Below are 22927 nucleotides of genomic sequence, written 5' to 3' on the forward strand. Positions count from 1 at the left end.
AATTTGGGTTGTCGTTGGCAGAGGATAAATGCGATTTGAATCCTAAACTGCTCGAAAGTGCAAAGCTTTTGAATTCAAAGCCAATTATGAAAAATTGTAAATTCTGAGTATATGATAAAACTTTGTGACATGTTCACGGATTCCATGGATGTGAGAGAACCAACCATGGTTCTGCTTTCATATGCTGGACTTCTAAGCTTTGATGAACTAGATGATTTAGGCTGAAACAATGTTAATTTCAAAAATAAGCCTTTAGTTCTTAGTATCAAAAAGAACAAAACAGACATTTATCAAGGTGGAATAGAAGTTTTAATTGTTAAAGACATTATGTCTGCTTGTCCTGTGTCAATGTTGGAGCGATACATGAAATGTGGCGGTTTAGTCATTGATTACAATATGTTTTTATCTAGACCAGATTGTAGATCAGGAAATACATGTTTTTTGCTAAGTTAGAACAAAAAGATTAGCTATAGTACATGCACCAGAGAATGCAAAGTTTCTGAACTAAAAATTATAAATCGCTCTAACATTAAGTTTAGGGCCTGGTTTTTACAATAAAGAGCATCTTGTTGAGTTGTTCAATGGTTTTGCAAATGATGGCTTATGAATAGCATACTATTACTTGGTATATTTTGTTAGTATCTGAGTACTTCAAAAAGCGGTACAATTTGTTCCATGAAGATATATAATGTTCATCTGTTTATCGATACCCTGAAAGTATGTATACATGTATGTAATAATAACAGTAACACTTTCAAGCAATATACCATTGCATGCCCTGCCTGGCAAATGTGTTTGTTATTTGTATTAGAGATGTTCAGACCATATCATGCTAGGTCTTCCTCTTGCTCCTGAATGAAATGGTGATCTAGAATACAAGATACAAGATATCAGCCAGGTCTTCTTTTCTTAGCCCTAGAAAATGGGAAAAATGCTCCGGCATCCTGGAATCATGTGACAGAGTAATTACACTAATCTTTCAAATGTATGCCATGCCGATCAAAATATCCTACCAGAGGACAAGGGCACTTGAAAAAGCTCTTAATAAGGCATGAAGAAAAATCAAACTATGTAGCATTGCCAGAAGGTCTGAATGGTTTTGGAGTTTTTTCTCTTGAACGGTGGAATTTTAGATATATGTGTTATATTTTAAAAGTACATGACTTTTGTAGTTTTCAGGTTATTATAAATTCAGGTTCCTATTCATAAGTCTTTATTTGGTTATGCCTTTATGAGAAACTTAATTTCAATTGGATATATCATTAAACACTAAATTGTTAACAAACATAACTTGTGTATTGCCCACCTATAGTCTTCCTCGTCAAAGAAATATGATACAGGAATAACAAGCTCATTCATCTTGTGGTCTCCGTTCAGGTCAGCAATCACCGGTGTAGCCATAATATGGCCATCTACTGGGATGTGGTCTGGCCTCTGAGGATATTAAACAAAAAATTAAGTACTGTAGGTAGTTTTTAATTCCTAAAATATTGTTATACTGCTGGTCTTGGTTCAATTTTATGATGTTTAATATTTTCATGGCATGACATATGCATTCATTTTTGTATACATGGAAGTTTTGAACATATTATTTTTAACAAAGTTTTGAATTCTTGATATGATGGAACCTGTGTCTTCTTACCAACAGCCATTGACTATCAATTCTGGTCTCAATTTTAAAAAATAATTATTTTAAGCACATCGCGTTGTTCCATTTAGCCAAACTTCTTGCTTCATTTTCGTTGAGACTTAGACCCAATTAATACCAAAACAAAATTAGTGAGCCGAGCTTTGACCCTGTTTAAAGGTACTTGAGTTTTCAAGAATTCGGATTTGCTAGAAAACAAAATCTAAAAAATAATGAGGCAACAGTCATCAGGTTCTTGAACAGTTTAATCAATATTATAGCAATATATTTCATGTTTACAAAGCCATCTTGTAATATGGCCATAGAAATGAAATTCACAGCAATTAAATTCTTCTTAATATAAAATATTTATGTTGCCCTAGTTTTTAGGCTGTAGACCTCTTGGCCTGCGGTCTTTTATAACAATAAATCGGAATCTACCATAGGCATATCAACATAACATTTTAAACATTTGACAAATTAATGCGCGCACAGATTTATCAACCTCAGCCTGTTCGGACTGCGTTGGTCAACGACCTTATTTACATTTTCATCTAAATTACCTAGTTACCAATTTGCTCTAATAGCTACAGAGCTGCATTCTGCATATTAAGAAGCTTGCTTAAAGTAGCGCTGTAATGAGTTTTATTATATGTTTTGCCGTTAATATAGTGCGAATAAACTGTGTTTTTGCGGACTTACAAAATTAAAACCATAAAAAAGAATTATTTAAATATCAACGAGTTGGAAACGCAATATAAAAAGCACAATATGCCAATAGTTTCAAAATTGACGCATATTGAATCAAAATAAATACGGTAAGTGATTTTCATACATCCTCTTGTTTTAGACGATAAATATCAAAAATGGGTTTCTATCCCAACTTTATTTGACACACTTTATATCTTAGATTTTAAACAATTAAAACAGACAGAGAAAAATGTAAATATAAGGATTGATTCTTATTCTGTATGCATAATGAACACTTGGGGCGAGATTTTGCTAATTTCCCAAGAAGCATTAATGCACCTTATGGATTTGCAAAATCACATCCTAGCATTCATACTGGATAATGCATGAAAAACCTAAAAAGGAAATAAATCATTATAAAACCAGACAATAAGGAGCACTTAGAAATATATATATATATACATACAGCATGTATATGGTAGTATATCAATGTCAAACCATAACTGAAACTTAAACAAGCCTACTGCTGAATATTAAGAGATCCTTCGTACATTTGTGGATGACACAAAATTGCTGATCTCGTCGCCAGATGCCGACACCACATCTGTGTACCATGTCCGCTTAACATACGCTGAAGGCAGCTGAAATACAAATGAAGGGTAAGGTTTAGTCATTGTCACACTAATGATTAAGTAACAAAAGCTCAAAAGACAGTACACTACTCTATCAACCATTGTGTCGAACATAAACGCTAGTTACTGGGCACATTATTCAAATGTTATTATTACAACCTAATTATTCCTTATACTAGTAACAAGAGGGCCATGATGGCCCTGAATCGCTCACCAGAGATATATATGTAAGGAAAAACACTGTTTTTAAACATTTGCTAGGTAGTACACCCAATTGACACATAGTAGGTCATTAGGGTGCCGACTATATTTGGTATTATCAAAGACAGAGCTTTACTTTAGGGACCAGTTCAGTTCATAAATTTCACAAGAATGCTGTTGATATTTTCCACGTTGCATGATAAAATGTGATGGACAGTGTGTTTTAAAAAATGTATAATTTAATTTGATAGTGAAGTCTAATATTGTAACAGCCCTGTATTTAAAACAACAACAAGAAACGCCGCAATGCGATGAAACCAGGTTTTTAATGCTTCAGCCTGTGTCTGTTTTTATATTTTAAGTAACAGTGACCTTGACCCTAGGGGCCCCAAATGCAATCCATTGAAAGGTTTCCATAAAGTCTTCCTTTATACCAAGTTAGGTCAGGATATGTCAACCCTACCTTAAGTTATTCAGTTTCGACCATTTTTCTATTTCTAGTAACAGTGACCTTGACCTTGACCCTAGAGACCACAAACGCAATCCCATGAAAGGTATCCATAAACTCTTCCTATAGACCAAGTTTGGTCAAGATATGTCAACCCTAACTAAAGTTATTCAGTTTCAACTGTTTTTCTATGTTTAGTAACAGTGACCATGACCTTGACCCTAGGGACCCTCAACGCGATCCCATGAAAGGTATCCATAAACTCTTCCTATAGAACAAGTTTAGTCAAGATATGTCATCCCTAATTAAATTAATCGGGTTAACTACATGAATATTCTTGCATACGGTCAGATTATATGCAATAAGAATATGAACATATTGGAAAAGTACGCATCAATTTTTTTCCGTTCAATGCTCTGTATTGATAGACTGGTACCCTCTTTCTCTTTTATCCAAAAAGAAACCAGTATCAGCTAACCGCGGTGCCCGCGTCGGCGTCGTGCATTCGAAATGTCTTGTGAATTCATATGTAAAGCGAATAAAGCGTGCGGTCTAAGTAGAAAACAACCAGGAAAGTTGGTTTAAAAAAAGTATTGTTATCCTTTGTATACAATGTTGGAATTCCGAAGTCGGTCCCTGTTCTTTTTTTTTTTCGACATAATTTGCATGTTTCCCTGATATTTTCTTTTCGATACAAAGTTTTTTTAACTTATCATCGCATGGCACTTTGCACTTTTTTAAATACAACATGATTTTTGTTATTTATTGTTCAAATACTATAAATGTTTACTAAAAACCATATGCCGCGTACCTGTGTAACTTTATATTTTTGAGGAAAAGTAAATCAGGGTACCAGTCTACTTATTGACCTCAAAATTTACTCTGATCAGAGCACCAAAATGATTCAGACATACATGTATGTTATCACTACTTCCGGATGCTGATGATGTGAATTTCATAGTGTTTTATTGAGGAAATTTATCAATAAAGCCGCTGAATGATTACCACTATCAAACGGATTTATTTTCAACTTACCGTGGGTAGCATTTTTAATTTGACACATAAATTTTCAAGCAATACAAGTTTGTTTGAAAAAATCATGTGATTTCAATTTTGCAAAATGGAGATAAAAAAATATCAAATATGTGCATACTTATTTATGAAGTTTCATTCTAAATGAAGCCAAATGTATGAATATGTGCACAGCATCTGTGAATAAGATGATTGTTTACCTATGTGCATAGAAAAGTCTTGGAGCAACTCTCAGTGTAAGTACATGACATTGTGATAATCCATCGCATAAAACAATCTTGAATGCTCAATTTTGATTTCCTCTCTTATAATGCACCAGTCAATTGTTACCACGCCTCCCTCGGGGATATACCAGGGAGAAGGGCTGTGTTTTTACCTTTTAGGTGTCATCGTAGCTAAAGAACTTCAGCGAACACATTATATATTACCTTTTTGGACGTGTTGTAAACATCAAAAAAATAAATATCAACATTAAAGTTATGGAAGCCAGAACTAGTGCCCTCGTAATGCTGGGTGATTGCAGTGGTTTTGTCTTCCCTCAAAATATATCAGGGAATTGCTCTTACCTTAGATCCGCGGGGTGCGGGGTTATTCAAGGGAATTTACCACCAGTTTGTTCTCGCGAGCAGGGATTTTACCCGGGATTGGTTTGACGGAAAGTCGGGGGGGGGGGGGGGGGGGCTGGTTACAATTGAGTGGTGCATACTTTACAAGTTCTTTTTCTGAAGAAGCTGAATGATGAAAAATCCAAAATTTAAAGAAAATTGTAGAAAATTGACATAAACTTGGTATCGATGTGTACAATTAATGCATTGAAACTTACTGATGATCCCCATAGTTTACAAATGATTTATTAATAGCAGTTATTTCGTGTTTTTCCATTAAAAACAGATTGCTAGGTATGTCTACCGAGTAGAATTCATTACTTATGCGGGATCTGCCATTGATGTTATTACATGATATTAGCGAGTTAGGTATACATCTGGAAAATTCCACCCAGTAAAAGTAAGTCTTCATAGCATAGTGGATACGACACTTCACTGCATTTTTTTTTTATTTTGGTATTTTATTTACAATTACGATATCAAAGAGTAAAATATTTTATTAAAAAAGTGTCCTTAGATTCGTTACAGGAAAAAAAAAAAATTTTTTGGTGCCAATCTGGTGTACAGTCCCTTTCAAAAAACAACAAGTGAAGCCAATGCTGTATTAATTTGAGACAAACAAAGACAGCACAAAGTTCAAAAAGTGTGACCAATGTGAGAATACCTTACATAATTTATAAATTTTCATGAGATTCAGACAATTTTAATGCTAGAAATCACAAAAAATCATTCCCTTGAATTATTCCTGTCATAGTTTAAAGCTACACTCTCACAGATTTACCATTTTTACATTTTTTTGTCTTGGAAAGAGCAAATTTTTGCGTAACTATCTTCAAACCAATGATATCAGATTGCTGACAAACAATCGCTCGTAGTTTGTCATATTTCCGTTTGAAAATTAATGTTTTATGGCTTAAACTGTTACTTACAGTTTAAGAATAATGCTTAAAACATCAATTTTTTAACTTTAATATAAAAATCTGCCATTTAAATTTTGGTCAGCAGTCTTATATAACTGGTTTCCATGGATTTTCGCAAAAATTGGCTCGTTCCAAGACAAAAAATAAACAAGAGCTGTCACAGTATGTGACGAATGCCCCCGAATGTGACATTGACCTACGAACAAGGTCAGTACATGAAAAGTTGATCTTGCCTTTACGTGTCAAATACATATGGCAAGTTATTTTAAATTGCCTCTGAACATAAAAAAAAAATACCACCCATACTTGACAACCTACACTGTTATGTCCTTATATTCAGAATTCCCTTGTGAATAAACACTTAGTGTATCTTTCACCTTAGAGGTAGGGACATGGGTCTTGCACACGACACGTCGTCTTCGTATGTGGAACACATGTAGCAAGTGATTTTAAAATCTGTCCATACAAGGGAAAGTAACAGCCCTGACACGACAACCTATACTCTATGTCCTTATATGCAGCACTCCATTGTGAATAAACACTATGTGTGACCTTGACCTTTGAGGCAGGGACACGGGACTTGCACGCGACACGTCGTATTGGTATGTGGAACACATGTGGCAAGTTATTTTAAAATCTTTCCATACAAGAGAAAGTTACAGCCCGGACACGACAACCTATACTCTATATCCTTATATGCAGCATTCCATTGTGAAAAAACACTAAGTGTGACCTTGACCTAAGAGGTAGGGACACAGGTCTTGCACGCCACACGTCGTCTTGGTATGACGAATTATTTACTGTCGACATTATAGCTGTTAGATTGGCATTTTATTCATTTATAGACAATGATGTTGCCATTTAACTTTCAAGTGTAGGTGGCATTTGAGCCCTCAATCAGATATACCTACGGAATAAGTTTCAGGTTGAAACCTCCTATAGTTTACGAGATATGCCACGGACAAAACCTAAGCAAGAAAATTAACAAAGGGCAATAACTCTAAAAATATGGCAGCAAGAGTAATGGTTCTTGTGCACTGCACTTGCCCTCAATGAGATCTATCTAGCTATGAAGTTTCAAGTTGATACCTCTTATATTCTTCAAGATATGCCCCGGACAAAACTTTAAGCATGAAAATTAACAAAGGGCAATAACTTTAAAACTAAGAAAGCAAGAGTTACTGTTATTGTGCACTGCACTTGCCCTCAATGAGATATATCTAGCTATGAAGTTTCAAGTTGATACCTCTTATATTCTTCAAGATATGCCCCGGACAAAACTTTAAGCATGAAAATTAACAAAGGGCAATAACTTTAAAACTAAGAAAGCAAGAGTTACTGTTATTGTGCACTGCACTTGCCCTCCATGAGATCTATCTACATATGAAGTTTCAAGTTGATAACTCTTATATTCTACAAGATATGCCCCGGACAAAACTTTAAGCATGAAAAATAACAAAGGGCAAAACTCTAAAAATATGGAAGCAAGAGTAACAGTTCTTGTGCACTGCACTTGCCCTCAATTAGATCTATGTACATATGAAGTTTCAAGTTGATACCACTAATAGTTTAGGAGATATACCCCGGACAAGCGAAAATGGGACGCGGACGCCGCCGCCGCCGATGCCGCCACCGCCGCCGCCGATGCCGCCACCGCCGCCGCCGACAAAAGTAACCCCTATATGTCGTCTTTTCAGGCGACACAACTAGACCGTTCAAGTGAGGATGTTAATTTTCCCTGTTTCCCGTACGCCTGACCCCTGATCACTTGGACACCGTACAGACCCCCAACCCACCAACATGTCCTGTACAATTTCTGCAGGTGTTCACTTGTTTATGACACCAGAGTTATTGGTAAGGATTTGAGTTAAGATAATTTTAAAATTTATGAAGTTTTTTCTTGTCATGAAAGCGTCATAGTGGATTTTAATGGAACCAAATATATATTTGACAGAAGTGAGTGTAGCTGTAAATACAAAGTCGTACATTTACGGGTTTTTTCTGGGAGGACCCATTTCTCTCAAACATAGCCATTCTACTACGAGAACAATGCCTGTTAACTGTCATATGACTTGACAGTAGATTGCAAATAGTTTACTTTTACTTTGAGGCTTATGTAAATCGCCCTGTACCTACAATTAATACTGGTGAATTTTGTTTCAACTGCAAAGTAAAACTTCAATGTGAACAACTTAAAATCGCATCAATTCTATAATCTTGAGTTCAAATAATTTACAATTGGCCATATTTAAAGAAAGAAGATTTTATTTTAAACTTGCTTCTTATTATTAAAATCTAAATTCAATCTCATATATTTTTCAGGGAAAACGGACTTAAAATAGAGGAAGACAACTGCCATTTGAGAAAGAAAAGGAGTACATGGGCGATACATATTACTGCAATGTGCACAGTATAGAATCAAATCATCTACCAACTCCATGTTAGTTGCTGTGGGCATCAACATTGATACAGATGCAATTTTGGAAACTGTTAAAAAATAAGAGTTACTCTATCTTAACTAATGCAGAAGTAAAAACCGTTCCTGTATAGTGAAGGACTTGTTTACACTAACTAGATGCTAAAATTTTTCTTGCAAGTTGCTGTGATTAAATAAATTACAAACTTACACATCAACCCTAAAGAAGAACCATCATCATCTACAACGATGTAATCATTTTGCAATGTGTATATACTCACAACAGTGTTATGTGTTATAAAAAGTTGAAGTGTTATAAATGGACGACTCCCTGACAAAACCATAGAACTGTCATATTTTCTAATGTTTAGTCTTGTTTCATTATAACTTCTTAAACCATTATTAAATTTTAATGAATTAGTTTTATAAATTAATATGTGTTCAATTGCATTACTTAGTTTTTTTTAATTTCAAATGTTTTTGTTCTTTAAGATTTTGTTCTGTAATGCTGTTGATTAAGCCTGGAAGTAAATATGTTGTAACATGTAATATGGATATTGTTTCTAATTAATGTCACAGATTCTAGTGGTATTCCACTAAAAGTTTAATTAGTTCTTGAACAACAAATGGCCTCTTAGATATTCAAGAACTTTCTCCAGAACTTCTAGAACAACTTCTTGAACTCATCTATTAAGAGTTCAATTACTATTCTAGAACTGGGTTCTATATTCTAGAACTGGGTTCTATATTCTAGAACTGGGTTCTAGAAAAAAAATTCATAAGTTCTAGAATTTGGTTCAAGAAGTTCTAGAGAAAGTTCTTGAACATTTAGTTCTAGAACTGCCATTTAGAGTTCAGTTACTATTCTAGAACTATCTTCTAGAATCTGTTCTAGAATAATTCTAGAATTCCTCGCAGGGGAGGGACCTTGATCCTAGGGACCTCAAACACAATCCCATAACAGGTCTCCATAAACTCTTCCTTTATACCAAGTTTGGTCAAGATAAAGTTATTCAGTTTCAACTTTTTTTTTCTATTTTTAGTAACAGTGACCTTGACCTTGACCCTAGGGACCCCAAACGCAATCCCATGCAAGGTATCCATAAACTCTTACTTTATACCAAGTTTGGTCAAGAAATGGGGACCCTAACTAAAGTTATTCAGTTTCAACCATTTTTCTATTTTTAGTAACAGTGACCTTGATCTTGACCCTAGGGACCCCAAATGCAATCCAATACAAGGTATCTATAAACTCTTCCTATATACCAAGTTTGGTAAAGATATGTCAACCCTAACTAAAGTTATTCAGTTTCAACCGCTTATCTATTTTAAGTAACAGTGACCTTGACCCTAGGGACCCCAAACACAATCCCATGAAAGGTATCCATAATCTCTTCCTACAGACCAAGTTTGGTCAAGATATGTCAACCCTAACTAATGTTATTCAGTTTCAACCATTTTTCTATTTTTAGTAACAGTGACCTTGATCTTGACCCTGAAAGATATCCATAAACTCTTTCTATAGACCAAGTTTGGTCAAGATATGTGAACCCTGACTAAAGTTATTTGGTTTCAACCATTCTTCTATTTTTAGTAACAGGGACCTTGACCCTAGGGACCCCAAATGCAATCCCATGAAAGGTATCTATGAACTGTTTTTGAGGTATGGCCAACGTTAAAATCTTTACACATTGCCAACACCTTTGAAAAGTAGACTAGCAAAAAAAAAAAATTTTTTGCAGAACTAAGAAAGACTGATAAAATTAACTTACCTGAAAGGACTTTCTGTGAATAGCTGAGCCATTTGCCGTGTAAAATATGAGTTCTCCTGAGAAAGTGGAGATCAGAATGTCCAGCATCCCGTCACCATCTATGTCATACTGAAATTTACATAATAATTGATGTCACCATTATGAAATAAAATCATATATTTTTTATTTATATAACTTGTGTAATAACTCTGGACATAACATCATAAATGAATACTGCGGTATAGTGAATGTTTTTTTATGAAGCGGCGTTTTATGTAATTTCCACGAGCCATAATTTAAATCATAATTAGCATTTATGATATAAATAGAATATCTCATTCCTAGTCATTCAACACAAACTATGTTAAACTGGTTTACTAAAATAGATAACAACAAGCCTTGTTAAATAAATTCAGTATAGAATGACCACTCGTGTGTGTGTATATATATATATATATATATATATATATATATATAAATTATATATATATACACATATATATAACTTTCCTTCAAACAATATGTTTCAATGATATGTAGAATTACAGAAAAGCATCAAGCATATTTACAGAGATGTTTATGTAACTGCCTGAGCCTTTTGAAATGGGATAATTTGTGCAACAAGTCCCAAATTTGGGGGAAATAAGATCAAGCCAAATAAAAGATGAAGATACTAAAACACATCCTTTAGCACCATTAATAGACAATTTGTACCACTTGGGATAATCTGGATAGTACTATAACTATTTAGGTGATCATTCAAGCAGTTGTAAATTGATTTTGTGGGGGAAATGAAGTCTTTTTTGCAAGAAAATTTCATAAACAAATCACTGTTTCACACTATGAAAATGTTACCAAACTAATTGTCATTGACATTAAAATTATAATGTTGTGAAATAAGGCTATATTACATGAATTTTGTGAGGAAAGGCCTTCAAAAAATTGCCAATAAATTAAAAGTAAAACCGCTATGACATGTAAAGACATTGACTTTTTTGATAGTACACAATTTTTATTCATTATTCCACAGAAAAACATCATCTAGAAAGCCATAATGGGTTATAACACTTTTGGTAAAAAAACTCCAAAAGTTTATTATGCGAGCTTTAAAAAATGATCTTGTATATAACATGGTTTAATTATTGCTAAAGATTATTTATCACTGACTTTAGGGGCAAACGATTGATTTTTACGACAATACTTGATCATCGTTTAATCCTTTCTATTCCATGTACCTGTAGAGGAGATGCAAGGATGGAAGTGTGAAGCATCTGTGTGGGCCACTTAGTTCCCAAGATAGTCTTTCCTGTCTCCCCTTCAAGCACCGTCTGCGTCTCACTGAGCGGAGCAGCCACAATGTCGAGGTGTCCATCTGCATTCACATCAGCTATCAGTGGGGTAGTGGCAAACGGTGAATGTGCTACTTCAGCTGTCCACAGCTTCATTAAATTATAGCCACATCTGAAAGACATGCAGGTGCATTTAAATGTTGATTTGTACTGAATTACATACATCATTCTTCACATAAACATCTGCACATAAATGGTACTTTACAAATTCATCTACACATACATCATTCTTCACGTATTCATATATATAATTATTTACATATACATCTACACATACATGATTCTTTTCATACACTTCTTCACACATCATTCTTTGCAAATACATCTACACATACATTGTTTTTCACATACACATCTTCACATACATCATCCTTTACATATACATTTACGCATACATGGTTCTTCACATAATTATATATCTACGCATACATCTTTCTTCAAACACACATATACTTTATATGTATACATATATGTATATGTATGTATAAGTGTAAGTCTATTATTAAACACATCCTTGGCTAAGTACTTGTTAGAAAGTCTGCACAGTTAAAGGAACTGCAATTTCTTGAAATCAATCATAGTTTTTACAGCAACATTACTGTTCTTAATAAGTGGAGAACAAAATCCTTGTGAGTGTCTTTGAAGAAATTCTGTATATACTTGAGGACAAAGCGATGGCTAGTTTCAAGTTTCAGAATATCCGTAAGTCCACAACTCACAACCGTACAAACTCTGTGCTATGACAATGGTGTTGTATATTGTTTTTTACATTAATGGACAAAGAGACTGTCTGAGTGCATTCCACTATTACACATGCTTAAATATGTTCCTCAATGTTTATCGCAAGCCTCCACTACGTTCACAAATATGCCTAAATATGGATCACACTTGATATTTAGGTGAGTGTTCTTTTCGTTTCTGAAATAACACTATCCCCGATCTTGAAATTGATTATGATGTGAGATTTGTTATCGTTAAACGTCATTATGGACCACTTACTAGGATTGTATGAGAATTTCCACCTGATAGCATAGTTGCTACCGATGTCCAACATAGTGTTCAATCCATTTGCCGAGAAGGAGATTAAAATCCTATTATCGACAACTGTTGGTGAACCTAGGCTGACGCTGTACATGCACATGCCATGTCCACTGTTCTCTAAGGTGCGAATAAGTCCATTTATGTAAAGTAGGTTCATAATCGGAGAACACGAGCCCTCTTGTCTATTTCCTTGTAGCAATAGAATCCGTGGTGTCAAGGTGTTTCCTTGAAATTTCAGACAGCTTAAGTCATTCCTCTGTACATTTCAATGTATGCAAGGATAATGGTTGGGTCAAGGTCGCACTCTGTAATCAGTTCATCGTGCCAAACAGGATCGAAGGCATTTCTACAGTCCAAGAATGCAACAAAAACTTAAGACCCCTGCTCATGTTCAAAGAAAATACATACGCCTAAAACAAATGGCGTCATTGAACATCCCAGACCATCTTGAAATCCACTTTGCAACGGGCTGATATTCCTAATAATTTCATCTTCAGAGAACTGTAGCACAATTTTTTCATACAATTTGAACAGAGCTAAGGGTAATTAATGACGTGGTAATTATCAGGGTCATCACTGTGCTTTTTACAGCCTTTATGATACGTTACTATGACCCCACGCTAGAACAGCCTCGTATCCTGTCCGGAGTATATATGTCAAGACATTGGTTAATATGGTGGATAAAGAGTCTATGTTACATTTTAGGTGTTTATATTAAAGTTTGTCCTCACCACCCTCTTTCCTTGTAGGGAAGCTTTTATGGCTATTTTAACATTTTCGGGTAAAGCAGTCAGATTTTAGTTCAGAAAAAATGTTTTCTAGAAAATGAGTATTATGTGGATACAACCACTGTTCTGAGAGACAAAAAAGTCTACGCTTTTTTTGTGCAATGCAGCAATAACTCAGTCAAATAGGTCACACTGGAAAATGTTCCCGTTGTATTCCATGTTATAATAAATAATAAATTCATGATAAATAGACACAAACAATAAATTATAAAACCTTTTATGCTGTAGTATTTGATGATACGTGTCAATTCCAGTCTATTTGTTCACTTTCGTTCATTGCAGCCAGTGTACTAAACCTATTTGTCGCAATGCGCAAGTTGCTCAGTAAGTCAGTGTCTATAACTTCCAGTGTGGGCGTCAGGATTACATCTGTCAATACCTTCCTGCTCCTTTCTTGTGTTCCAATGTTTGTCAACGTTTGTGTGATCACGACCAAAGTGATGTCCGAGCACCGCATGACCGCAAACCCCACTACCCCTCTCGAACTACTGAGCGTCGGGGACATTCATGGTTTACAAACAATTAAACTAGGCAAATAATCAGTGTTCAACACAAAGGCATTTGGAATCTGCCTCTACATTTAGTTTAGGGTTTCTCCTCATAGGAAATATACACACATGTGTCAGGGATGGATTACGACTAGTTACATAATTTATTATTGACGCCAATGCTTCTCTCTGCATGTTCTATTTGAACGTATAACATACAAACATATAATTGATTCAGGCTGCAAGGTCAAATCTATTTTTGTATGACATAACTATTATAAAACTACACTTATTACAGAACGTATTACACATCGTATACAGAATAAAAAGAAGGTATGCATACGAGGTATACTATCTAGGTTAAGCATACATTATAATTAAGAGCTTGGGTTGCCAGGTGGGTTTTTTAAAGTTGTCAATACAATTAGGATAAATCTACTCAGATTAGTTTTTCAACATCATTTTGTGATATAATATTTCTAAAAATTACATTAAAGCTGCACTCTCACAGATTGAACATTTTGACAACTTTTTATTTTTTGTCTTGGAACGAGCCAATTGTTGTGTAAGTCACAGTCTGAAAACCAGTGATACAACACCCTTGACAAAAGATCAAGTCACAGTTTTGCATATTTATGTTAAAAAATTGAAAGAAAAATCTTGAAGCGTTTAAGTAACGCTTTTAGCCATAAAACATTACCGTAAATGACTGGTTATAAGACGATAGGGGGTAATAGACGCAGGGAAAAAAAATCTGTGAAAAGTCGGAGAAAAAAACTTTTAACCTATGTTTTTGGTTAAAAGACGAATAGAAAATATGTCAAAAACATCTGTCAATTACGGCCACCATGTTTGTTGACAGTGACGAAAAATATTTTTTTCGTGAAAATGGCGATGGTTATCTATAAAACCATGCAATGATATTTATGCAAAATGTGTTTCATTTTAATTCATTTTATGTTAGGAAAGGCACTTAAAAGAACTGATTGTGACCATTTGTTTCTGGATAGCACTGAAAGGTGCCTTTTATGAAAATATGTAAGATTTCTTTTTGACAGTATATCGTAAACGATAACCTGTCGAGAATGAAGTTAAGTTATGCATACTGTAAACCTTTAAATATTGTGCGGGATTGTTCTCAAAATGTCAACACCTACAGAAAAGAATAAAGTTCGTGTAAATGTGTGAAAAAAACAAGACCATTATCGCATCAATTTGTAGTATTGGTATGTTAAACAGAACAAAATGCAATGCGAGTTTTTCACACCTTATCATACAACTGACAAAAAATATTTTGACAGTGCCCAACTTTGCTTTCTTATATGCAAGTTTAATTATTGTTCAATTCAATTTATTATTAAAAATAATATTGAATAACTTTAATCGAAAAATATTTAATCGAAAAATATTTTTGTTAAAATTAGAAACGTCTTACGATATACCGTATACCGATCTTCAACTGCCGTTTTAACCCGTATATAATCAATCAATATGACGCGCGTAACATCCCTTTCTACATAAATCTAAACAAACTCTCAGCTTGAAATCGACCTCAGAAAAAAAGTTCAAAAAATTGTTACTGGGTATTATACGCAGGCATTTTTTTGCATCGGAATCTGAGGGGAAAAAGCGCGTCTAATACCCAGTCATTTACGGTAACTTTCGAATGAAAATCTGGGATCTGATCTTTTGTCAGCCGTCTTATATCACTAGTTTTCAGATATTTACACAAAATTTGGCTCATTCCAAGACAAACAAGAGCTGTCGTAAGACAGCATGCTCAACTAAGCCGATTTGACTTAAAAGTGAATACAATAATGAAGTAATATGTGCCTGTCAAAAGCAATAATTAAATCATATTAACAAGAGTGACACTCACAAAATACGCCCATCAATAATTTCTTGGATTCTAAGACAACTTACTGTCACAAAATTTGGCCCTTTGAGAAGCAAGCTTTTCAAGAAGAATTTTGACCAATTCAAGGGCCATAATCCTGAAGAGCCTGGCTGGTTATAGAACTTTGCCAAGAATATATACCAACAAACATTTATAGTAGCAAGTTTGGTGAAATTTGGATAAAAATGTTCAAGTTTGAGAGTAGACAAAGCTAAAATGGCCAATTTTGATAAATTCAGTGGGCCATAACTCTGGAGTGCCTAAACCAATTAGGCTGGTTATCGAACTTGACCTAGATATTTCACCAACAAACACTTTCATGAAGTTTGGTGGAAATTGGATGAGAAATGTTCAAGTTAGAGAGCGGACAAAGCTAAAATGGACAATTTTGACAAATTCAGGGGGCCATAACTCTGGATTGCCTAAAGCGATTTGGCTGGTTATTGAACTTGACCGAGATATTTCACCAACAAACACTTTCATGACATTTGGTGGAAATTGGATGAGAAATGATCAAGTTAGAGAGCGGACAAAGCTAAAATGGCCAATTTTGACAAATTCAGGGGGCCATAACTCTGGAGTGCCTAAAGCGATTTGGCTGGTTATCGAACTTGACCTAGATATTTTACCAACAAACACTTTCATGAAGTTTGGTGGAAATTGGATGAGAAATGTTCAAGTTAGAGAGCGGACAACATTGTGGAGCCGCCCGCCCGCCGCCCGCCCACCATGGGTGTTCCCATAATACAGCCATCGTAAGATGGGCGTATAAAAAGTTAACAGGAATCGCGATGTGACAAAACCGGGTTTTTGATGATTGGAAGAAGAGATTCAGTTTCAACTGCTTTCTATTTTGTATTACAGTGACCTTGATCCTAGGGGCCCCAAACACAATCCCATGGAAGTTCTCAATAAACTCTTCCTACATATTAAGTTTGGTTACAGTACGTCAACCATAACTAAAGTTATTCAGTATCAAACAGTAATCTATTTTTATTAACAGTGACCTAGATAGACCCTAGGGGGCAAATGGCAATCCAATGAAAGCTCTCCATAAACTTGTCCTACATATATATCAAGTTTGGTCACAATGTGTCAACACTTACTTAAGTTATTCAGTACTAACCATATTTCTATTTTAAGCAACAGTGACCTTGACCTAGACTATAACTCTCCAAACCCAAAGCACAATCTCATGAAAGGTCTCTATAAACTCTTCATGTATACCAAGTTTGGTTGTAATATGTCGAACCTTACTTAAGTTATTCAATACCAACCATTTTTCTATTAATAGCAACTTTGCTTGACGGAATTTGATATGTCAAACACATGTGGCAAGTCATTTTAAATTATGTCCATACAAGAGAAAGTTACAGCCCAGACACGATAACCCATACTCTATGTCCTTATATGCAGCATTCCATTGTTAATTAACACCTAAGTATGACCTTGACCTTAGAGGGAGGGACACGGGTCTTGCACGCAACACGTCGTCTTAGTATGTCAAACACACATGGCAAGTCAATTTAAAATCTGTCCATACAAGAGAGAGTTACAGCCCGGACATGATAACTTATACTCTATGTACTTATATGCAGCATTCCATTGTGAATACACTAAGTGTGACCTTGACCTTAGAGGTAAGGACACGGGTCTTGCACACGACATGTCGTCTTGGTATGTCTAACACATGTGGCAAGTTATATCATTATCTGTCCATACAAGAGAAAGTTACAGCACGGACACGAGTTATTGAGCCAGACAGACAGACGGATGGACAGATGGACGGACGGAAGGTGCGATTTTAATATGCCCCCCTTCGGGGTCATAAAAACATACTGGTCAAACATGTTGCCTGGATAATCACCGACAGGCCTTGTCACAGTTGCCTGCACACTGACAGGACTTGTCACAGTTTCCTGCACACTGACAGGACTTGGTGATTGACTGCACACTGACAGGACTTTGTTCAGTTACCTGCACACTGACAGGACTTGATGATTGACTGCACACTGAGAAAATTTGATTCTCATACCTGCACACTGACAGGACTTTTTCAGTTGCCTGCACACTGACAGGACTTCGTTCAATTGGCTGCACACTGACAGGACATTGTTCAATTGCCTGCACACTGACAAAACTATATATAACAACAAACAGTGCACCATCCAATAAAATAAAAAAAACTGCCTTAGCTTGGCTCTAAAAATCAATTATTAGTACAACTAATTCAACATTCAACTAATATTATCTTTCCTTCCATCTAGGATCACCTTCCTTCAAATTTTTAGAATCAAATTCTTCTTTATATAAGGCTTATTCACTATCCACACAAAAGATAAGATTGTAGCTAAGAATAATCTACATGAAGTTCAATGGGAAAGTCTGATTATTTAATTTATCATTAAGTAAAATGAAATTTCTTCTTAAGAATAAAGTGTAAAATAATTATTTGAATCTATGAACCTAAAAAAAAGAACAATAATTACCTTAGAAGTGACTATGTTGAAGACTTAATAAAGTTTAAAATCTATTCCCTTGTTACTAAAAATAGAAAGTAGTGGAATCTCCAACAAAAATAGAGACCATATAGCATGACTTGCTGCCCTTGTTTCAAGAGTAAACTTTACAGCCTAACTATCAAATTTTAACAAAATGTTTTTATTTGAATAAACATGGTAGATAACCAATAGACAATGTTACACACCAAATATTTAAGCACTAGGCCTAATAGTATTTGCCAAAAAAAGTTTTGTATTTTGTCCTTTAGGTTGCTATGGCAATAAGAGTTCTGCATGGAATTCATTTCTTTGAACAATTTTGAAAAAGCACCAACCAAGGATCATTCCTATAAAGTTTCATTAAAATTGTTCAAGCGGTTTAGGAGAAGATGATGATTATAACCAATTGTTGACGCTTTTCCTATAGGTTGTCATGGCAACCAGAGTTCTGCATGGAATTCATTTCTTTGTACAATTTTGAAAAAGCACCAACCAAGTATCATTTCTATAAAATTTCATTGAAATTGTCCAATGGGTTTAGGAGAAGATGATGATTACCGTATTTTCTCGACTATAAGACGGAAAAATTGGGTCCCGATTTTTCCCCCAAAGTAGGGGACCCGTCTTATAAGCGAGTTGATAAAATATTAAAAAAAGATTCAAGTCAAAATCAGTAAAATTTTACATAGGGTGTTCGTCTATCCAGCATATTGTCTGCTGATACAAGTATGGGGCAATTAAGTAAACAACAACACGAAATCTCTTCACCGCGCGTGCTCCGACGTCACACAGTGTACCGTTATATCTGCATTTTTTCTCATGGCGCGTGTCAGTATAATTAGTTTGACAGATATATAAAATCAATAAATTGGAATCTTAATATGATGTAGGTACCTAACTGTCAATTTGATTAAGCAAACAAATGACAATGCGAATATGAATCCTTTTATGTTCGTCGCCAATCAAGGGACAATATTGCCTAAAGCATTATTGCTAAACAAACACCTATTCATGCCTCGGCTTTTCGCAGTTATGTTATTGAAGCCATTTGTTTTTCCGAAGAACTTCATTGGTGTCTTCAATAAAAAAATAAACTAAAACAAACATGTTGTTACTGATTAATTATTACAGTTCCGATAAGTAACGACCTGTCCTGCAAACTTAAACGCGTAACCATGTACTCATTTTTAACCTACCTCCAAATAGAGAGCTCACAGTTGACGGCCATTTTCTTTGAGTAAAACAAAAACAGTTACCGCGAAAGTCGATAATTGTTCGTTGAGCTTGAACAATTTTACACATTAGGAAGAATTTTAGCATTTGCTTAAAAATTGACCCCGTCTTATAAGCGAGTCGAAACAAAAAGCATCAGATTTCATGGGCAAAGTTAGGGGGCCGTCTTATCACCGAATCGCCTGATAGTCGAGAAAATACAGTATAACTAATTGTTGACGCCGAATGACGGACGACAAACGCCGGACACAGACCGATCACAATAGCTAAACACTATCTGAAGACCGCACTCCAGAAATAATTGAAAAAATATCAACATTAAGCAGCTCATAGCGGATTATGATTCAAAGTTAGAAGCCCATAACCTACGCTCAAAAGCTAATTCAATTCAGCACAACGAAAAGTTGTCAGCCTTCTTTTTTAGTTTAGAGAAACAACGCGGCCAAAATAAACAATGGCATCACATTAAAACAGACTCGGGGACAATTGAATATGGTATAGATTCGATATAAGAAGAACAAACAAAATACTATAAAAAGCTATTATAAAAAATTCTGAAGGTACTGATCCCGTCTCAATGGGCAGACTTATAAACAAATTACCAACAAAACTTTCTGAATAAGATAAAGATAAACTAGAATCAAATTGAAACATAACTGAGCTGGACGATGTTATTAAAACTTTTAAATGTGGGAAATCCCCTGTGGAGGATGGAATCACTGCCTAATGGTACCAATTTTTCTGGGATATTATAAGAGAAGATTTCCTGATGGTAGTTAATGAAATATGCGATAATAAAAAACTAACTGACTCTCAATATAATGGAATTATATCATTAATTTATAAAAACGGCGATAGAGACTTGCTTAAAAATTGCCAGCCGATATCATTGCTTACCGTTGACTATAAAATAATTTCAAAATGTCTTTCAGAGCGTCTTAAGCTGATGCTTCCAAAACTTATTCACACCGATCAGAAAGGCTATGTAAAAGGCAGGTACATTACTGAGGCTAACAGCAAAGCAGTAATAAAAACCAACGGTTTCATTTCCAAGTTTTTCAGATCTTACTAAAGTTATTCAATACCAACCATTTTTCTATTAATAATAACTTTGACCTTGACCTTAATCCTATGGGCCTCAAATGAAATCTCATGAAAGGTCTCTATAACCTCTTCCTAATAATATTATACCAAGTTTGGTCACTAGATGTCAAACCTAGATAAAATTATTCGATACATATGGTGACTTTGACGCTGCTCTCCCACCAGCCTGCCCAAACAATGACAAAAGTCATTCTTATAGCTTGTTTTCCCTTTGTGAAAAACTGGTTAAGAATATAAAAATGTGCATGTCAAAAGAAATAAAATGAAAATGAACAAAAAAAAGTAAATCAAGGGCCATATTTGGTATTTAGGGTTGAAATGGAGTTATGTAACCTTATTGTAAGATGGAAGTCATTTATTATGCGAAGTATTAAGTCAATCGAATGAAGAGTATAGAACTTTTTTTTATTAAAATCCAAACTTGCCCTAAAACTTTAACCTAAGTTCCTAAGTCAATCAGGGGCCATAACTTGTATTAAGGATTATATGGAGTTAAGTAACCTCATTGTGTGATGGTCCTGAACAACTGTGTGAAGTATTAAGTCAATTGATGAATGGTATAGAAGTTATTAATAAATATCCCAACCTGCCCTAAAACATTAACCTAATTTCTAAAGTCAATCAGGGGCCATAATTTGTATAAAGGATAATATGGAATTATCTAACCTCATTATGTGATGACCCTGAACAACTGTGTGAAGTATTAAGCCAATTGAATGAAGGGTATTTGACTTATATGAGAAAATCCCAACTTGCCCTAAAACTTTGACCTGCCCTAAAACTTTAACCGAAGTTCCTAAGTCAATCAGAGGCCATAACTTGTATTAAGGATACTATGGAGTTATGTAACCTCATTGTGTGATGGTCCTGAACACTGTGTGAAGTATCGAGTCAATTGAATGAAGGGTATAGAAGTTATTAATAAATATCCCAACCTGCCCTAAAACTTTAACCTAAGTTCCATAGTCAATTAGGGGTTATGATTTGTGTTAAGGATAATATGGAGTTATCTTACCTCATTATGTGATGGCCCTGAATAACTGTGTGAAGTGTTAAGGGAATTGAATGAAGGGTATTGGACTTGTAAGTGAAAATCCCAACTTGCCCTGAAACTTAGACCGCCGGGGCGAGTAGTAAAGCCCTCCTTATTCTTCGAATAGTTGAGCCAAAAAATAACTCACCAAAGTTCAAGGACATATCGTGGACAAAAAACAAAGTTAAAACCCTTGAAATTCACCATGGATTTAACATTTACCATGGTCTTATTTACGAGTCTTTCATCGCTAAAATAAAATCTTGTATTAACATTTGGAAATCACGCAACTTAACGCTGCAAGGGAAAGCATTGATAGTAAAAACGTTTGTTATATCTCAGCTTCTTTATGAAGTTGAAATAAACGGCATACCTGACAAGAACTTGCAGATGATCGTTAAAATTATTTCGGATTTTATATGGGAAAATAAACAACCCTTAATAAACAAAACTACTTGTCAATTACAACGTGATCAAGGCGGCTTGAACATGCCAAGTATAACCATAATTTGCAAGGCATTAAATGTTAAATCTATTTACAGATTAATACAATCTGAACCACAAAACTGGAACACAATAGGCAAATTTTATCTGCAATCAGAAGATGACAGATATGAAGAAACCTATTTTTTATGTAAATGCTCGTCACTAAAAAACATCAGATTGTCACTCGGAAACAATCCCTTCTATATAAAGGCTATTAGTGACGTGTGATTTTGTCCACTTATTGACAAATAATGACTCAAACATGAATACACGGCTGTTTGGACATGATTTAATAACCTTTTGCAATAATCTGTTATTTTTCTCATCCTTCACAAAGAGTAAATTAATAAATTTCGAACATATCAGGAGTACTGAACATGAAAAATTTCTTGATGATAAAGATTTATACACGCAATTAAAATACAAACGAAACTGGATATCAGAATGGACCACAATTAAAATGGCAGTTACAGATTGTTTACAGGCCGATATAGCTAAACATACTACAAACATACAAATAAAAATCTCTGACAACATCAAACTCCGCCAAAGATATAGACTACTACAATTTAAAATTAAAGGACATCCACCAACTGTTTAATTGTAAAACTTCAAAGTTAGGAAGTGATCAAAAATGGGAAACTGTTTTAAATATTTTCCTTCCGTGGACCAAAAATTTGAGTTG

At 34.8% G+C, this 22927-nt stretch overlaps 1 protein-coding gene across 3 annotated transcripts in view; it reads right to left on the bottom strand.

Annotated features, from left to right (window-relative positions):
- The window catches only part of LOC128209205 (uncharacterized), an 82529-nt gene that overhangs the window by 21872 nt on the left and 37730 nt on the right, over positions 1 to 22927 (bottom strand). For all 3 annotated transcript variants that reach the window (XR_008256955.1, XM_052913143.1, XM_052913142.1), the window contains 4 exons: positions 11558 to 11783; positions 10344 to 10451; positions 2869 to 2958; positions 1307 to 1434 (listed from right to left, as the gene is read on the bottom strand). Coding sequence is in view for 2 of the 3 variants with exons in the window: in XM_052913143.1 (XP_052769103.1) it covers positions 1307 to 1434; positions 2869 to 2958; positions 10344 to 10451; positions 11558 to 11783 (552 nt within the window). In the remaining variant the exon portion in view is untranslated. The remainder of the gene's footprint in view (positions 1 to 1306; positions 1435 to 2868; positions 2959 to 10343; positions 10452 to 11557; positions 11784 to 22927) is intronic.

The sequence above is a fragment of the Mya arenaria genome, chromosome 11 (assembly GCF_026914265.1).
Source record: "Mya arenaria isolate MELC-2E11 chromosome 11, ASM2691426v1".
Taxonomy (NCBI): domain Eukaryota; kingdom Metazoa; phylum Mollusca; class Bivalvia; order Myida; family Myidae; genus Mya; species Mya arenaria.